The sequence below is a fragment of the Bombus pyrosoma genome, linkage group LG1, assembly GCF_014825855.1.
Source record: "Bombus pyrosoma isolate SC7728 linkage group LG1, ASM1482585v1, whole genome shotgun sequence".
Classification (NCBI taxonomy): Eukaryota; Metazoa; Arthropoda; class Insecta; order Hymenoptera; family Apidae; genus Bombus; species Bombus pyrosoma.
The window spans coordinates 54,680-69,983 of record NC_057770.1 but is presented as its reverse complement, the minus strand read 5'-3'; the positions used below and the strand labels follow the sequence as shown (position 1 = coordinate 69,983).

The following is a 15,304-nucleotide window of genomic DNA, read 5'->3' as shown; positions in this document are numbered from 1 at the left end:
CGCTAGAATGGCACGACCTGCTGAGCGCACGTTTCACTTTTAATGTCTGTGCCCGTGAGAATGAATCCGACCAATTTGACGACTACTTATTCTCGGACGTGGTCTCTCGTCAACGGGCGAGGGACCTTCCTTTCTTCCGCGTGCGGATTCCCGACGACGATGCCTGGACGTTCGACGCGTGGTCCAGAAGCAATTCCAGAAGCGAGTGCACGTTAGAAATTTGGCGAGGAAGGCTAGTGACGACAGAGGGAGACAGGTCGCCGTATTCCGGCGCTCCGTACCGAACAATTCATTTTTGTATTCGGTTCACCTGATCGCGACGTGTGCGGTCCGTGACGTCATAATTCGGGGCCCCTTCGAGGCGTTCCGCCCCCTTAATGCGGGTTCCGACACCTCTCGACTTCGTGATCCAGCACGCACTTTCCCCTCCGGCCCCCGTCCATCACCCTGCATCCCTTTCCATCCCGATCCACGCCGCTTTTTCTCTCCTTCTTCCCTTTCTCTCCCTTTCGGCCGTTTCTTTCTGTGTTTCAGCAGCGTCGAAGGAAAAGAGGAAGAAGCGAGGAAGGCCGGGAAGGCGGACGACGGTGAAAGAGAGGCGAATCGCGTCTCCTCCCTCCCACCCGGCTGGTACTGCCGCAGTCTCGTACCCCTTTTCCCTCCTTGCATCTCGCAGTGACCGAAGATGCCTGGACGGTATATACACCTCGAAGGCGGCCAAGGGGGATATAATGGCTCGGCCGGACTTCACACGATGCCGACCGGTACGTCGGCCCCGAGGATGATACGGACCACGGTCAGAGGGAGAGACGAGGACGAAACAACCGCCGGACCTCCGGGGGAGGACTTTGAATCGCGGAAGGAGCTGCTGCCTCTTCCATCCTTGTCCTTCCCCTCGATTCGCTGGAGCTTGGCGACGAATATCGTTCTGCCTCGCAGACCACTCACTCGACTTGGAAGGAATCGAGAGAACGCGAGTACACGGTTGCTCCCGCGAATTAGGAGGCCGCGTCGAGAGCGACGTGTGCGTGTCCCGCGACGGAACGCAAGGCAACCCGAAAATAGACGGAAAGATGGAACGAGGAAAGAAAAGAGAGGAGCGGGAGTGGCTGGAGAAGCTCGAGAGGAAGGAAGATTAGGGTATTCGAAGGCGTCGGAGAGAAGTCGACGGTGGGGCCTCTCGTGCAGAACAGTCGGAGGGTGGGCACCGTTAGCCGGTTTTGTACGAGGAGCCCTCGCCGCTGTCAGCCCGCGGGGGCCTTATTTCAAGACCGTACCGAATCAGGCACGACAATCGCTCTAATATCCACACGAATGCCATGCCTGAGGCCCCCGTGGTCCAACAGGTCCCCTCTACTTCCCTCCTCTGCTCTCCCTTTATACCCTCTATCAACAGCCAAGCCATCTTTACCCACGAGTAAGAGATCTCCCTTGTCTTCCTCCTTTTCTTCTGCCTCCTCTTCCTTCACCTCCTCCTCCTTCTCCTCCTCCTCCTTTCCTTCTTTCTCCTTCTCGCGTTCTTTTTTCATTAACCATACGGTGTCGCCGTATTCGCCCCGGCATTTAATCGTTGCATCTTTCGCGTTTCTCGCAACGCGCCTTGTTCGGCGTAAGCAGGCGCGCGCGAGCGCCTCTCGTTGCCTCGCGATTTAGTCTCCGTTTCGAAGACGAGTCTATTAACGCTTAATGTATTCCCGAGGGTACGTACACACAGGCGCATTCCTCACGGATCGGATTCCAACTTCCGAGACCGAAGCTGGAAAGCTCTTTTATCCGTTCCGATGAAAGGGATTCGTGCATCGTGGCGCGGCTGATAAACGGATTAAGAAGTTCAGATCTAATTGGCCCTCGGGCCGATTGTAAAGGAAACCCTCGCCAGTCTTATTGCCAGCCATCAGATTAGGATTCGTTCGTATATACCCTTCGAAGCTTATCTCTGTTTTAACGTTGCTTCCAAACCTGTCGTGAAACCTGCTTCTATTTACTCGCGTATCCCTTGGGTTTCAATCGTTTTACGGTCCTCTAATCGCCACTTCCGCATACTTGGTCGGCGTTTGGACCCGACGATGGATCGTTATCGTTTACGTTATCGCCGTCGTTTCCTTTCCACCGAAAATTCGAAACGTTCGATTTTTCATCGGCCGCCTGAGTGTTTTTTTTTTTATCTCTCTCTTTGCCTTCCACCTTTCGATCCTCTGGTTCGTCCCGACAAAAGTATTCGGTCGGTACGAGGAGCAGCTTGGAGAGAAATCCGCGGATAAGGCAAGGATATTCAGGCAGGACTGGTTGGGTGGAAGAAAGAAACGAGGATGGTGGCGCGGTACCACGGTATAATAACAGAGCACCCCAGCTCCGACTAGCTGATGACTTCATTGAACTGGTCTCGCTTGGCCCTCGGGCCCAGGACCTCCCTGAAACTGCCTGAAATTATAACGCCGGCCTGCGGCCAGGTCCGCTTTTGATGCGCTCGAGACACGTTTCGAACATTTAGTGGATCTCGAGGCTGCTGCTCTCAGAAGGACGCGTTACTCCGTTTCTAGCTCTCTGGTTCTCCAGTTCCGTTCCTTTCTCTTTCCTCGTTTATTTTTCTTGTGGATGCGTGCTTCCGCGTGCTGTTCATCGCCGGCCGAGACTCGTTCTTAACGCAATAAATCGGACAGGCATTCGAGAGCTACAACGCAACGGATCGCAGGGAACACGAGCGTTTCATAAGGAACGTTCGTTGTTAGGCCGTGGCCTATAAACTCGCGATTTACAAGCACGATCGCTTCCCTCTTTCGTCGATGTCTCGTGTCGAACCGACGACCTTCGCGTGGGTTCTCCACGCCGATTCCACGAAATACAATCGCCCCCTGGCCTTTGCTCGGCGCAACACGTTCGGTTTGCCTATCCGTCCGCGTGCCCCGCATCGGGACAACGTATCGCGCGGCCGTCACATCCTTTCGATCCTAGAGTTAACATCGCTCGCGAGCTCGTGGACGATCCGCCGTGTGAAAAATTGCGCGCGGATAGACGTCGTGATCGCGATCGATCGTGTACTATCGCGGACGTTGGTTGCGAGAACGAGAGGAAAGCTCGAGCAGATCGGAATCGAGGTACCGACGACGATAGCGGGAAAAGAGAAACGAGCAGAGGTAAACCAGGGGACAAGTGGAGAACACGGGGCTCGCGGAGTCGTTTAACCTGCGCGGGTCAGCTGGATCGAGTTCCCTTCTCCGTCGCCGAATCCGGCCGTTCTCGATCGGAACGTATCGATTCCTCTATGGCTGCGGCCCGCGTGCACGACAGAGATCCTATGGGAAATAGAAAGTGGCCACGCGGCGTTCGCGGTTGCCCGTGCGTACGTTTAGCCTACGTGAAATTTACGAGCGGACTGCCTCGTAATTACCATTGTGGAAACTCGGGGGAACCAGGGGGTTGGCGGTGGGGAAAGGGGCGATGGGAGAGATGGCAGAGGGAGAGGAGGAAAAGAAAGGATTAAGGAGAGAAGATCGGGGGGTGAGGAAGAACAGGGGGACGCGAAGGTATACGCGGCCGCGAAGAGAGGGACGACAAAAAGTGGGGGACTTAGAGAGACGAAAAGAGAGAGAGAGAGAGAGAGAGAGAGAGAGAGGAGGGAAGAGAGAAACTACTCGAGTATCTCGAGGCCAGTTCTATACGCGGGTCTGTAAGTGCCGTGTAATTGCTACGGCGCGTTTGCTCGGGCATCTGTTTACCCACTTCGATCGCAAAACGCCGAGCTGTAAACGCCCATTCGAGATCGTTCGAATCGGTTTCCATCTCGGCAACGGTGCGCTTATTACCTGTACGAACTGGCTGCCGATCGATATCTGTTTCGTATTAACGACGCAGCCCCGACGTGTTCTTTCGAAACCGTTCGACACGGTGGCCTTCGGTAATTAGGAATGAAACGCGAATCGAATAATTATTAGTTTCGATATCTCCTACCTCGAAGCTGTATAGGCGCGCGCGCGGACAGTTGCCCCGGACCTTTCGATAATGCTCCGATATCGGGAATTACGAGCTTCGAGCCTCGATACCGTTTGTCACGTACCCTCGCCATAATTATCGGCGTCTAATCGTTCCGACCGGGAATCGATTCGCGTAAAGCCGGTGGAATCACGCCACTGTCCATCACGTCCCGTATCCTTCCGCGGGATTTCCCCGTTGATTTATTCGAACCGCGGCTCGATGCATCGCACGAAATCACCGAAAGGAGAACGGTTCGTCCCGGCGCCGATCGACCAACGCGAAATTCTTCGAGGATACGTCGGAACGTGGATGACAGGGAGAGGCGCAATAAATTGGCGAAACGTCAGGAGGCAGAAAAACAGCCGGATCCAGCTCGTCTCGGTGTTTCTTTGTCGTGGGACCGATGCCGTGTCATCGGTCCCAACCGCGGCTTTCGGGTCCACTACTCGGTCACGAGGTCCCGCTTGACCGTCTGCGACGCGGCCTTGCGAGGTTTGCGACAAAAACTGTTTGCGGGTCCTCCCGTGCTCTTCCTTCCTTTTCTCCTTCTTCCCTTTATCTCGTCTTCTCTTCTTCTTCTTCTTCTTCTTCTCCTTCTTCTTCCTCTTCTTCTTCTTGCGATTCGTTTGAATCGATTTCAAACTCGAGGATACTCGCTGGATTTCGAGACGTTGGAATGTCTTCCTTTCCCTTTTTTTTTTTTCTCTTCTTCTTTTCTATTTGCACGCAATCGCGAGGCTTATACTCTCGATCGTCGACACGAACGTATCGGGGATGGACGAGAAAAGAGTTGAACGCATCGAGAGAGCAGCGTGTACGGCTCTATCAAAGCGAGTTCGTCACGCGCGTAGGTTACCGCGGCGGTCCTTTTTTCTCTCGATTCGTTCTCGTCATAATAGAAGAATCTGTTCGTGGCTGCGCGCTATGGCCCGCCTCTATCGTTTCGAGCGGCACCGGTGGCCGCCACCGGCACGCTGCTGCCCATCCAGGTTCGAGCAGGTTCTCAGGAATTCACGACTCATGCGACGACCGGGTGTCCAAGTGAAACGTATAATGGCATTTAACGAAGAGGAATCGTGGTAGCAGGGGCAGTGGGCTTGCTCCAAATTGTTAGGTCAGGCTAATGTCGAAACGACGTCCGAGGACGGGACTCGGTATTGTTCCGACACCCTTCTCCGTGCTGATGGCTCGTGGGAACACGCCTGTTTTTTTCCTTCTCCATTATCCCGCGGAACACCCTCACCCGATATTTTTCTTCTTTTTCGAAAATACTCTCCCTTCTCTTTCTCCGTCTTTTTTTGTTTCGTTGGTCCCGCTCGGACGTTATCGTCGAAGAGCAATTTACAAGGAACGCGCCGAGGACCCTCTCCGCGAGGTAATCGCTAGCAAGATCGATTACGATAAAGTCGGTCGAATCGACGTCTTCTTACGACGACGCGTCGGCGCAAATTAACGTTTAAACGTAGGCGCGGGTCAGAGGATGGAAAAGGGAGGCGAAAAAGTCGAAAAAGGAGAGAAAAAGGCGAAAAAGGAAAGGACGAACGACGATGAACGAAGACGAAGGTGGGCTAAGAGAAGCTCCACTCGTCTCTGAAAACTGGTCTGGTAGAGACGCGGTCTTAGGAGCAAAGAAGAGTCGGAGGAGCGGCATTCCCCGGTAATTAGTCTCACCCATAAATTACTAGCTATTCCGTGTCTGTGTTGGTCACAACTCGGTAATGTTCTCCTCTTCCCTCCTCTTCTCCAGCCTTTCCATTTCTCCCGTCTCTCTTTCTCTCCCGTCTTCATTCCTGTCCTTTATATTCTCCCTTCAACCCGATATTATTTGATACCTCGTCGCCGAGATAAACGACCGACGATCGTTGATTTATCCACGAACTTGGCGAAAATTTCGTCACGATTCTGTGCTTACAACGGTGACGACAGGAACGTGACAGCGTAGAGTTAAGCAATAGTCGATAGAGAGATGGATCTAGGTGCCAGGAGGTCTCGCAGACGGTCTATGGGAATGAAACGGACTCATCTTTGCCGTAGGTCGAACGCGAGCCTGATCCGAGAGGATCTCTCTGGCCGCCGAAGGGGCACAGGACCCCGCTGCTAAATGAGCTGTAATACGGACCCCCGCTGACCCCGCGCTCGCTCTTTCTCTTTCTCCTGCTCTACCTCGCCAGTTCCTACTCTTCCGTCGTAATCTCTTCCTTTCCTCTTCTATCGAGTCGTTCGTTCTTTCACTCGTACCACTCCGTCTGCCTGCTCTCCCCCCGATGCCGTTCAAAACTACTCGTTCCTCGGGTAGAATTCGGTGGTCATGATACAACAACGCCAAACGATTCCTCTTACCGGCACACTTACCACGATGTTTTTACTTTCTCTACTCCTTTTACCGTTTTTCTGCCTTTCGTTTTTCTATTGTCGCTGTTATCGCCCGTGCTTGCTCGTTGGCCCGTCGTTCGGCGCGCTCGCTTCGTCGTTAAAATCGGGGATGACGAACGTTTCCACGGTTTCCATAATTACAGTTACCTATGCGCGAGCGACACTTGGGTTTATGTCATGGAGAACGGCTTTCCTTCGACCGAGTACGAAACGGTTCTCATCGCTTCTGCGAACTAACGGAGAATGGTCGTGACATCGAGACCGATCGCTCGCGCATTCGCTCGGTCAACGAAGTAGTTGACCCGTCGCTGGAGATACGCAGAGAGCGATCCATCAATTGGGTCAACCGTTCTCCGCGCTCGCTACTAGTGGATGGAGAAAGGAAAGAGAGCAAGGGGAGGAACGAAAGTACGGCTAGTATCTAAGATACAGGAGTTCTATCGATGCCGCGCGAAAGCGACAGTTTCGACCTTACTCGAAGTTCTTCCAATTAAATATTCGCTCAAGCTACTCGGCAAAATATGAAGTTTTCCGTCGGTAGAATGTCCCCGTGTGACAGATCTCTGACGCAGGCCAGCAGTTCGAGACTAGTCGACGATTACACTTGACGTGACTGCTGAAAAATCTGGACGCGATTTAAAGACGTCGAAACAGAATCGGAATCGACAAATGTTCGAAATGAGACGATAAAACGAGTCGCACGGCGACAGCTCAAGCCTTCTAGAGCTCTGTTCGATGCGCCTTCGCTGTGTACCACCGAGACATGACCGATGAGAGAGGAGAGACCAGCGTGCAACAAGAGGAAAGAAGATAGCCACTGGTAGAGCTCTAAAGGAAAGAAAAGGACGTGGCGCTGAAAGTGGAAGTATACGATTAAGCGGAGACCGACCGAGAACAAGCTGATGCCGGGCTGTTTCGAACGATCCGTTGATCGGATTTTTTCCCAAACTTGGAAAAACGTACACCGCGGAAATGCTATTGTAATCGACGTGCACCTTTGAGTAAACCAACTAATCCAACGATATTCCTTTGGGCCTCTGTCTTTGTTGTAGGTCAGTCCGCGAAGGAGGAGACAGCTGAACGATGAGAATGGATTTCGGGAGGATTTGCTCGGCCGTGCGGATCGTGTTGCTCGTTACGAGGATCGTGCAACGAGGAGGAAACTTTATGTAGAAAGCTGGAACGCGAGCATAGGGTAAGCTCTCGGAGTCTTTGTTCTTGGTTATATCTTCGCGAAATCGTATCGGGAACGTTCGAAATGGAAGGGTCAAAAGGCAGCGTTGTGCTTGGAAGTTGGTCCTCCCTCCGTGGATACCGAAGCGGCAGGTTGCGAAGCACAGAGGAGCCGAGAGGTTCGTAGGAGAGTTAAAAGAGGAAAAGAGGGGCTCGGTTGCGTCTCGTTGCCGCCGAGCGGCGCTCACCTGCCTAGTCCGCAACAGTCTCGTACGGTTCGCTCCGACCAGGAGCTTCGTCTCCGATCACGGACGAACGATTCTCTTCTCCTCTCCCCTACCATCGACCACTTTCCACCTCCGCACGATCGTGCTGCACCACGTGAGCTTTTCGACCTTCTTCCTACCCTCCGGTACCCTCTTCCCCTCTTCCCTCGCTTCCCCCTCCGCTTTTCCCACTGTCTTCCGATCTAATCTTTTCCTATCGAGCATACGCGGTACTCGCATTGTTTCGAAAATACAAAATTCGTTGGGTTTTCTCGTTTGCACGATCTCTGTCAGAGGGATGTCCCCTCGGTGGCGCATTCGCGATCACGAAACTATCGACGAGGATATCGCGGCGATGGTGACGTCGACGTTGGTGGTGTAGTGAAGGTGGTAATGGTGGTGTCTCGAGGCAAGCTGAAAGAGAAAACGGTGGTGGAGGAGAAAAGGAAGCGGTAGAAGAAGCAAAACTAAAAGAAGAAGAAGACGAAGAGAAAGAAGCAGATGAAGGTGAATGGTGGGGCTGTCTTCTCTACTCCTTAGTACATTTCTGGTGGGGGTAAGGCAACACTCAAAGTTCGTGGTGACGTAGTTCTGGCAGGAACGCGACGCGTTTTTGTCCCCGCCGGAAGGAAATAGCACCTTCCTAGATTCTGATCGCGTCTCGTCTTTGGTGTTTTCGTCGAGTCGAAGAAAGAGGGAAAAGAGCTTCGAGGAGGAGCGTATCTTGAGCAAAAGGGAGCGAACGAGAGGAAAAGAATCGGAAAAGATAGGAGAAGCAGGAGGAGGAGGAGGAGAAGGAGGAGGAGGAGTAGGAGTAGCGGCGGGATCGAGAGGAAGTAAACGAAAGAAAAGCAAGAAACAGAGTGACGGGAAGGGGTGGGGAATATCTAGTTCAACAGACCGGAAGCGAAGGATTTGCTCTTCCGGGAATTTCTCCACCGTGATAAGGACCATTTGCGATTCCAAAAGATTACGTTCGGCGAGTCAAAGCAAACGGGAAAATTTGATTGTTTTTTCATGGTTTCCCAGTGGCCCGGAAAGATATCATGAGGATTTCGCGTGGTCAATATTTGTATCCGTTCGAGTGTTTCAAAGAGGCTCTTTCGCTTTGATCGTTATACTCGAAGCTGGAGAAGAAAGAAGCGGACGAACGGACGGAGGAGGAAGAGGAAGAAGAGGGCTGTAACGACGCCGAAGAAGAAGAAGAAGAAGAAAACGATCGTGCTTCGGTGAAGTGTTGGCAGAAGCGAAGACCAGATACGAGAAAGTAGTCGAGAGTGGACGGTCGAGGAGATCGGGTGCTCGATAAAGAATTTCTCCTTCGAGATCGAGGAAAAGGATCGTCGAGTATTTTTCAAAGGAGCACGTGTGACCCGACCCGTTACGAGCTACCGATACGTCGCGCGTAAAGTCGATCAATTTTTCGCCGGTTTCGTAGGTCAGGAACCTGGTGGCGCTACGCCGTGCCAGACACGATCGATTTCCATACCGGCGCGATTTCGATTTTCCTTCGTCTTTCTCGAGTCGAGAACGTCGTTCGTCTTCCGGTATCCAGCGGACTACGGGCGGCAGACGAGGGAAGAAATCGGCAATTGTCGAAGTTACACCGAGGGGCGGAGGGGATGGAGATGCGCCTCGTTCTCGTGGCGATCTGCCTCCTTCTCGTTACCCCCATCGCCGGCTCTTTCTGGTACGTACTCGTTTCATTAAACGATTCTTCCTCCGTTTTTCCCCTTAACGCAAAAACCTAACGATTAACGGAAACACGCTATCCTTCGCGTACTGTAAGTGTCACTTTTCGTCTCGAACGGATTCGTGGTCGTGCGTCTTGAACAATTATACCCTAGCGAGGGGCAACGAGGAAAAGAGAGAGGGAGAGAGAGGAAGAGAGAGAAAGAGAGAAAGAGAGAGATGACCGTCATTGTAATCAAAAGCGTTGCACTTTTATGTCGGTAATTATGTGAAAAATAGTTGTTCTTCAAGAGCGGTTAACGTCAGTACTTTCCAAACGTGACGAACTAACGAGTGCTCCAGTTCCGAAGTACGTCATCTGGGTTATCAATTACGCGGCACGTTACGCGCTCGCGGAATGATTAATGATGCCATAAATCCACCTTTGGTAGTTACTTGCGCTCTGGTAAGTAAGACCTGTCCCGAGATTTACGGTTTCATTTCGATTCGCTTAAATTGCTCGTTACCGTTACCGGGAAATCTCGGCTTCCTCGAAGCACGACTCGCGGACTGACAGTCGTGCGCAGATTTGTCCGTCTCGTAACTCGAAATCTACTGGAGACGCACTACACGTCCTCGTAGACCGAGCGGGAAGGGATCGTCGTGAAACGTCGCGAATTCTCAACTGGCGCGTGACGCGATCTCCGTAACCACGTTACGTACGTACTTGCGAGGTATCGCGAACAACAGTAAATTATTCGGTAGCTCGAGTGCACGATGTTTACTCGAGTTTATTATGTAAATGTTTGTACGATGATAGACCGTTATCGCTGCTGCACCATCCGCGAGGTACCAGCATCCAGAGACAAGTCGTCTAGCGAACTGTTCCTCGCGTCTTCGCCTAAGCTCGCGTTACGTACGCGACGCGACGCGTGACTCGGACCTCCCGGGTTTCTCGACTTTCCGGGTCGCGACACCGTCTCTCCACCACCTGAGAACTTTCTCGAATTTATCCTTTTCACCGTGCGGCGATTGTTCGATAAGCGGTTCGACAGATTAGGCTTGTTCGCGTTAAAATTCGAAAGCGTAGTTTCCCGTGAAGGTGGCGAAAGGTAGTGGTCTCTCCTAAGGTCGAGTAAATATTTGTCAACGATTTAAAGGGGATTTCTGCGCACAGTCTCGACACTGTACCGTCGCACCTTGCTCTCTTACCTGTCCGCGACGTCTACACGACGGAGTGTTTGATAAATACATTAGAAGGTTCGTGGTTTGTTTCGACGACAGGTATTTAACAGGTATTTAAGTAGGTCCGAGGAATGTCTTTGCGGAGTCAGAGGTTTCCAACGTTCTCTTTTTTCGTGGTCGCGTCGCCGCGCCGTTGGCATTTCGCGTTGCACGAGTCAAGCTCGCGAGGAAGTTTGTCCGATCTACGCGTTTCGTTCTGCCGTTCCAGCGAATCGAGGCCCGATTACTCGATCGGAACCGGATTCTCGTTCCCGATCGAGATTCCCCGATTTTGTCGCGAGGAATACTATCCTCGGTTCGTTCCCCTGGTCTCTCTCGTGGTTCTCCAGCACTCTCCCTCTCTGTTTCTCGGTGCGTTTCACGGTAGCGCGGAGACACGCGGCGGAGCTGGACCCGGACCCGCAGGATCCGACTGTGGTGGACAAAGACGACCGAGTAGAAGAGTAAAGAGGTAAAGAAACGAGCGAGGATGGACAATGGTCTCGCTCGAAGCGTCACCCGTAAATCTCGGTGAGCGCGTATAATTTGTAAGTCGGCAGCAGCCCCGTTTCGCCTGCTCCCCTCTCGCCTCCTTCTTTGCCGCGTCCTGCGCGCGATCCCTCTTCGTCTCTGCCCAGACCGCGCGACCCGTCTCGAAGTAGAAAAATCGAGAGCATCCGAGAAGAAGAACCGTGCGTGCCGTAGATTCGGACGCATTCTTCCGCGTCCCGTTCTCGTCCGCGCTCGTGCTCGCGCTCCGTTCTCGTTCCGCAGCGTTCTCGAAACGAATCGCAGGTATCGCGCTCAGCGTTCAGCACTGTTGCGTTTAATTGGTCCACGTACCGCTAACCCGGTCCGCTCGTTAATTTTCTAGCCGGCGCTGCGGGATACATGCGGCGATCGCTAATTGATCGTTGCTACCTAAAGCAATCGGAACGATTCGGTGCTGGTGCGTAATCGGCTTTAATTGTTTCTCCGGGATTTGTGCGTCTCGCGTCTCTACTTTCTTTGCTTCGACGTGGAAGTTGCGTTCCCGAGCGGACGAGTACAGACGGAGAAGTCGCTGGTGGAAATTGGTGATCGACGCCGGTATCGTAACGAGCACTTGCCGATAATACGATAGCGTTCGGTCGGGTCGCAAAGTTGGCCAATGAGCCGCGGTGGGCAGTCCGCAGCTACCTTCTCGCTGGTTGGACAACCCGATACTCCCACCCGATGCACTCTATCTTACCTGGCCTCTCTCTTTCTTCCCCGCGCTGGGTATAATCATAATCATAAGAGCACGCGGATCGTGTGACGCGAGGTCACCCGTTCCGCTTTTATCGGTCTATGGGCAAGCGATTCGCGAGAAATGTTCCCGCCTGCTCGATCTTGCACAAGCCCCGGCAACCTGCCGAATTGCGTTACCGATTCCATCGCCTCCTTCCTTCTTGCTGTGCGCTGCAACTACGCGGCTGTGCTGTAAACCGCGGTTCGGAGTGGATGTTTGCTCCCGATACCGGCCGTATTTCGGTCAGCCTTCGCTCGTAATGCTTATTTTCGTCGCGAACGCTCCTCCGAGTTTCGCCGAGGATTAGTACCCTCTTGCGCCGGTTTGTCTATTTGCGGCCGTAAAAGCTCAACCTCTCGTTTGAGAAGGGATGCACGCGGTGCCAACGTAAACACGGAAAATTCGTTCTCTTTTCGCCGCGGCACTTTGGTCTCTCTTCCGTTTACAATTATACGGCGATATCTTCGCCGCGAGACCGCGTTTCGATAGCGTTCCAATTGAGAAGAGAGATCACTGGATACTTGGGTGCAAACGTATATCGTTTGTTCAGTTCCGATTTACGGTACGTCGACGAAACGATAAATTTAGTTCTCAACTTCCTCGACCGCGACACCTCGATCCCCCAACATGTAGGACAGAAATAATTTTGTCCGACCCTGATTTATCTCCTAACGTACAACATTACCAAGATTCTCCGCGGGCCTGCAAAATTTGCGCGCAAAACGAATGCCGCGCTGTTTGTCCGGTCTGGCAATGGACTGGTTCGGCTATTAATTCCAGCCTTTCTGCATAAATACGAACGAATTTCGCGTCTCGTTCTGCCGCCGTTGATCGCAAACGCGTTTGGAAATTGTTACCGCACAGCTGACAATAGCCGTAATTACGGAATCCAACGTTTGGTCGATCCGCAATTACGCCACTGTCCGACGGTTTACGACGTCGACTATCGTAAACCCGCCGAGGATGCGCGAATCATTTTCTTCTGGCGGGCATCAACGGCGATCTTCGCGCGTCCTTTTCCTCCGCGGTCCTGGAATTAATTACGGTACGCGTACATATTACAATCGCGCGAACGTGTCTCTTCCTTCTCGCTCGAGCGCGCGCGGAGACGCAAAATCGCTCGAATCGTCGAAGATTTATTCGATCGTGGCGACACAAGGCATTTCGTTTAGCTCGGCTAATGGCGAACGCGCGTTCAGACGACGTAACGAGCGATTAGTTTAAAGCACTGCTCCTCGGACGTTACGTCGCAGACGATAAAAGTTATAGGGACAAGCCGGTCGAGGTAATTAACGTGTAGGCACGCGTGTCCCGTACAAGCAAAAGCACGGAATCGATTTTCGTGGAATGTTAGGACGGGGGCGTAGCAGCGTTTCCCGACGCTAGACGTTCCTGCAGAAGAATTTGAAATTGTTTCGATGGCGTGTGCACGACGTAGCCGCTATGTATGGAATTTTAAGACCCCCGCGTTATCCAAGCTTACTCTAATTTTATTAGCTTCTGCCGATTCGATCGGTTTTCATTAAGCCGCGTGCTTCGAATAATTCGTTAAGCGCGAGTACGCCATTGCTCGAGTCTACGATTATAGAGACGCGGAAATAGAGGCGTTGCAATCTCCGCGGTTTCCTTTCTCCTCTTTGGCCGATCGAGAGACAGAGAGTCGCGCCACGAATTCCTCGAGGTTCTCGAGAAACGATGCTCGAAACGCAACCTAGACTCGGTTGCGCGCTAACCCTTGCCACCAATTTGTTCGGGCATTCTTCGGATCAGTTAAATCGACCTCTCCACGTATGCCTATTCGTTTCCACCGGATATTCCTTTTCTTCCGCGTTCTTTCTCCCGCGACTATACTTCTATTTTTAGTTGCCTGCGATCGATGCAACTAAAATCGACTGGAAATCGGAGCGTGGAACGATCCAGTCCGCGGCATCCACTTACGGTCTATCGGGGAGGAAGGAGCGGCCGTGGTCTCTTTGCTCGATCTTGTCCCCCTCGTATTCCGTAGTTACATCGCGTCGTGCCCCGTGCCTCCCCCAGCGTCGTCGAGCAACAAGAGGATGATTTAGATTAAGTGCGCGTATTTAGTCGACACGAGCCGTGCGTTGTGACTTTCTACTTCCGCTTGGCGTGCTTTTTATTTATTTTTCTTCTGCTTCTGGTTGCCTCGTCTCTTGGTGTATCGCCGTGTCTCTGTCGTGTCCCTGAACGGACAGATTCCTCCGGTGGTTGCGCGATGGGAAAACAAACGAACGAAAAGGAAGAAGCAATGGATCTCGCGGTCGATCGGATTACCCTACTCTCGATGTCCTTGGAGGCGAGGTTCCCAACTTCCGTCGTGTTTTCTTCCTATCCTCGAGGGTCTCGTTCGGACGGTGAGAGATATTCGAAGAATTCACCGGTGGACCCAGCGACCGTTCTTCTTCTGCTGGTTCTCCTCCTCCTGCTCCGTCGTTCCGTTCCTTCTTCTTCTCGAACTCCTTTCGGCAGCCGGAGGACGGGTCCGTTCTCTTTTTCTGGTACTCTCTATCGAGAGTGGTTCTCTCCCTTTCCGACTCTCTCGATTCGGCCGCGTACAAACACCGACGAGTCGAGAGTGAGGCCAGAGCAACGTTGCTCTCTCGTCACTGTCTATCCGAGCAGACAGCGTGGAGCTGCCTTCGAGCAAAGTGAGTGCGTCTAATGAGGCAATAAATAAGTCGACCGCCCTAACCGGCCTCTCCACGCTTTTCGTTCGCGACGACGTGTCCATCCTCCGGTTCTTTTCTTGCCTCCGCGTACACGAGGACAACCCCTTCTTCGTTTTAGTTCGGATCCCTAACCCTTTCTACCTCGATTCCCTCCGTTCGCGACAGATTCTTCCTTATCTTTGCTCTCTCTCTCTCTCTCTCTCTCTCTCTCTCTCTACTCTTTTTTTCACCGTGTCACCTCGAATATCGCCCTCTCGCAGCTCGTCCTCTGTTCGAGCAACCAGTCAGCAAAAATAAGTTACGCGGAAATGCCCGCCGCTCGGTTCTTGACCACGCCAATTCCTCTAAGCTGACCGCGAGCATACGCGATATTAATAGCCGGCACCTCGAAACGAACCGATACGCGATCGTCAAACGACGCGATGTGTTTGCATTAATAACGTCGTAACGTTATTCGCGCAACAGGGAAGAGATGTATCGACAGACCACGATCCCGACGTTTATTTAACTTGGGAGGTTAGCTGCGCAGTCGTTAACGAACCAGCGCAAATATTCTTTGGCCGCGATCCTTTGAACTGTAAATGTCAGGACAGTGTCACGCAGCGGGGTTCCGTCTCTCTCCTCTCTCCTCCACCTGGCCGCGACGAGTCGCGACATCGCACGTCGCG

At 52.7% G+C, this 15,304-nt stretch overlaps 1 protein-coding gene across 11 annotated transcripts in view; it reads left to right on the top strand.

The window, feature by feature from the left end:
* The window catches only part of LOC122566558 (protein Wnt-6-like), a 71,959-nt gene that overhangs the window by 44,275 nt on the left and 12,380 nt on the right, over window positions 1-15,304 (top strand). For 2 of the 11 annotated variants that reach the window (XM_043724050.1, XM_043724043.1), the window contains exons 3-4: window positions 7,398-7,540; window positions 9,223-9,474. The exons of 1 other annotated variant lie outside the window; for it this stretch is intronic. In XM_043724050.1, the coding sequence (XP_043579985.1) occupies window positions 7,398-7,540; window positions 9,223-9,474 (395 nt within the window). Of the gene's footprint in view, window positions 1-6; window positions 9,475-10,450; window positions 11,152-15,304 lie in introns of those variants that run through there. 8 more of the 11 variants (XR_006316555.1, XM_043724072.1, XM_043724058.1 and 5 more) reach the window with 7 other exon arrangements.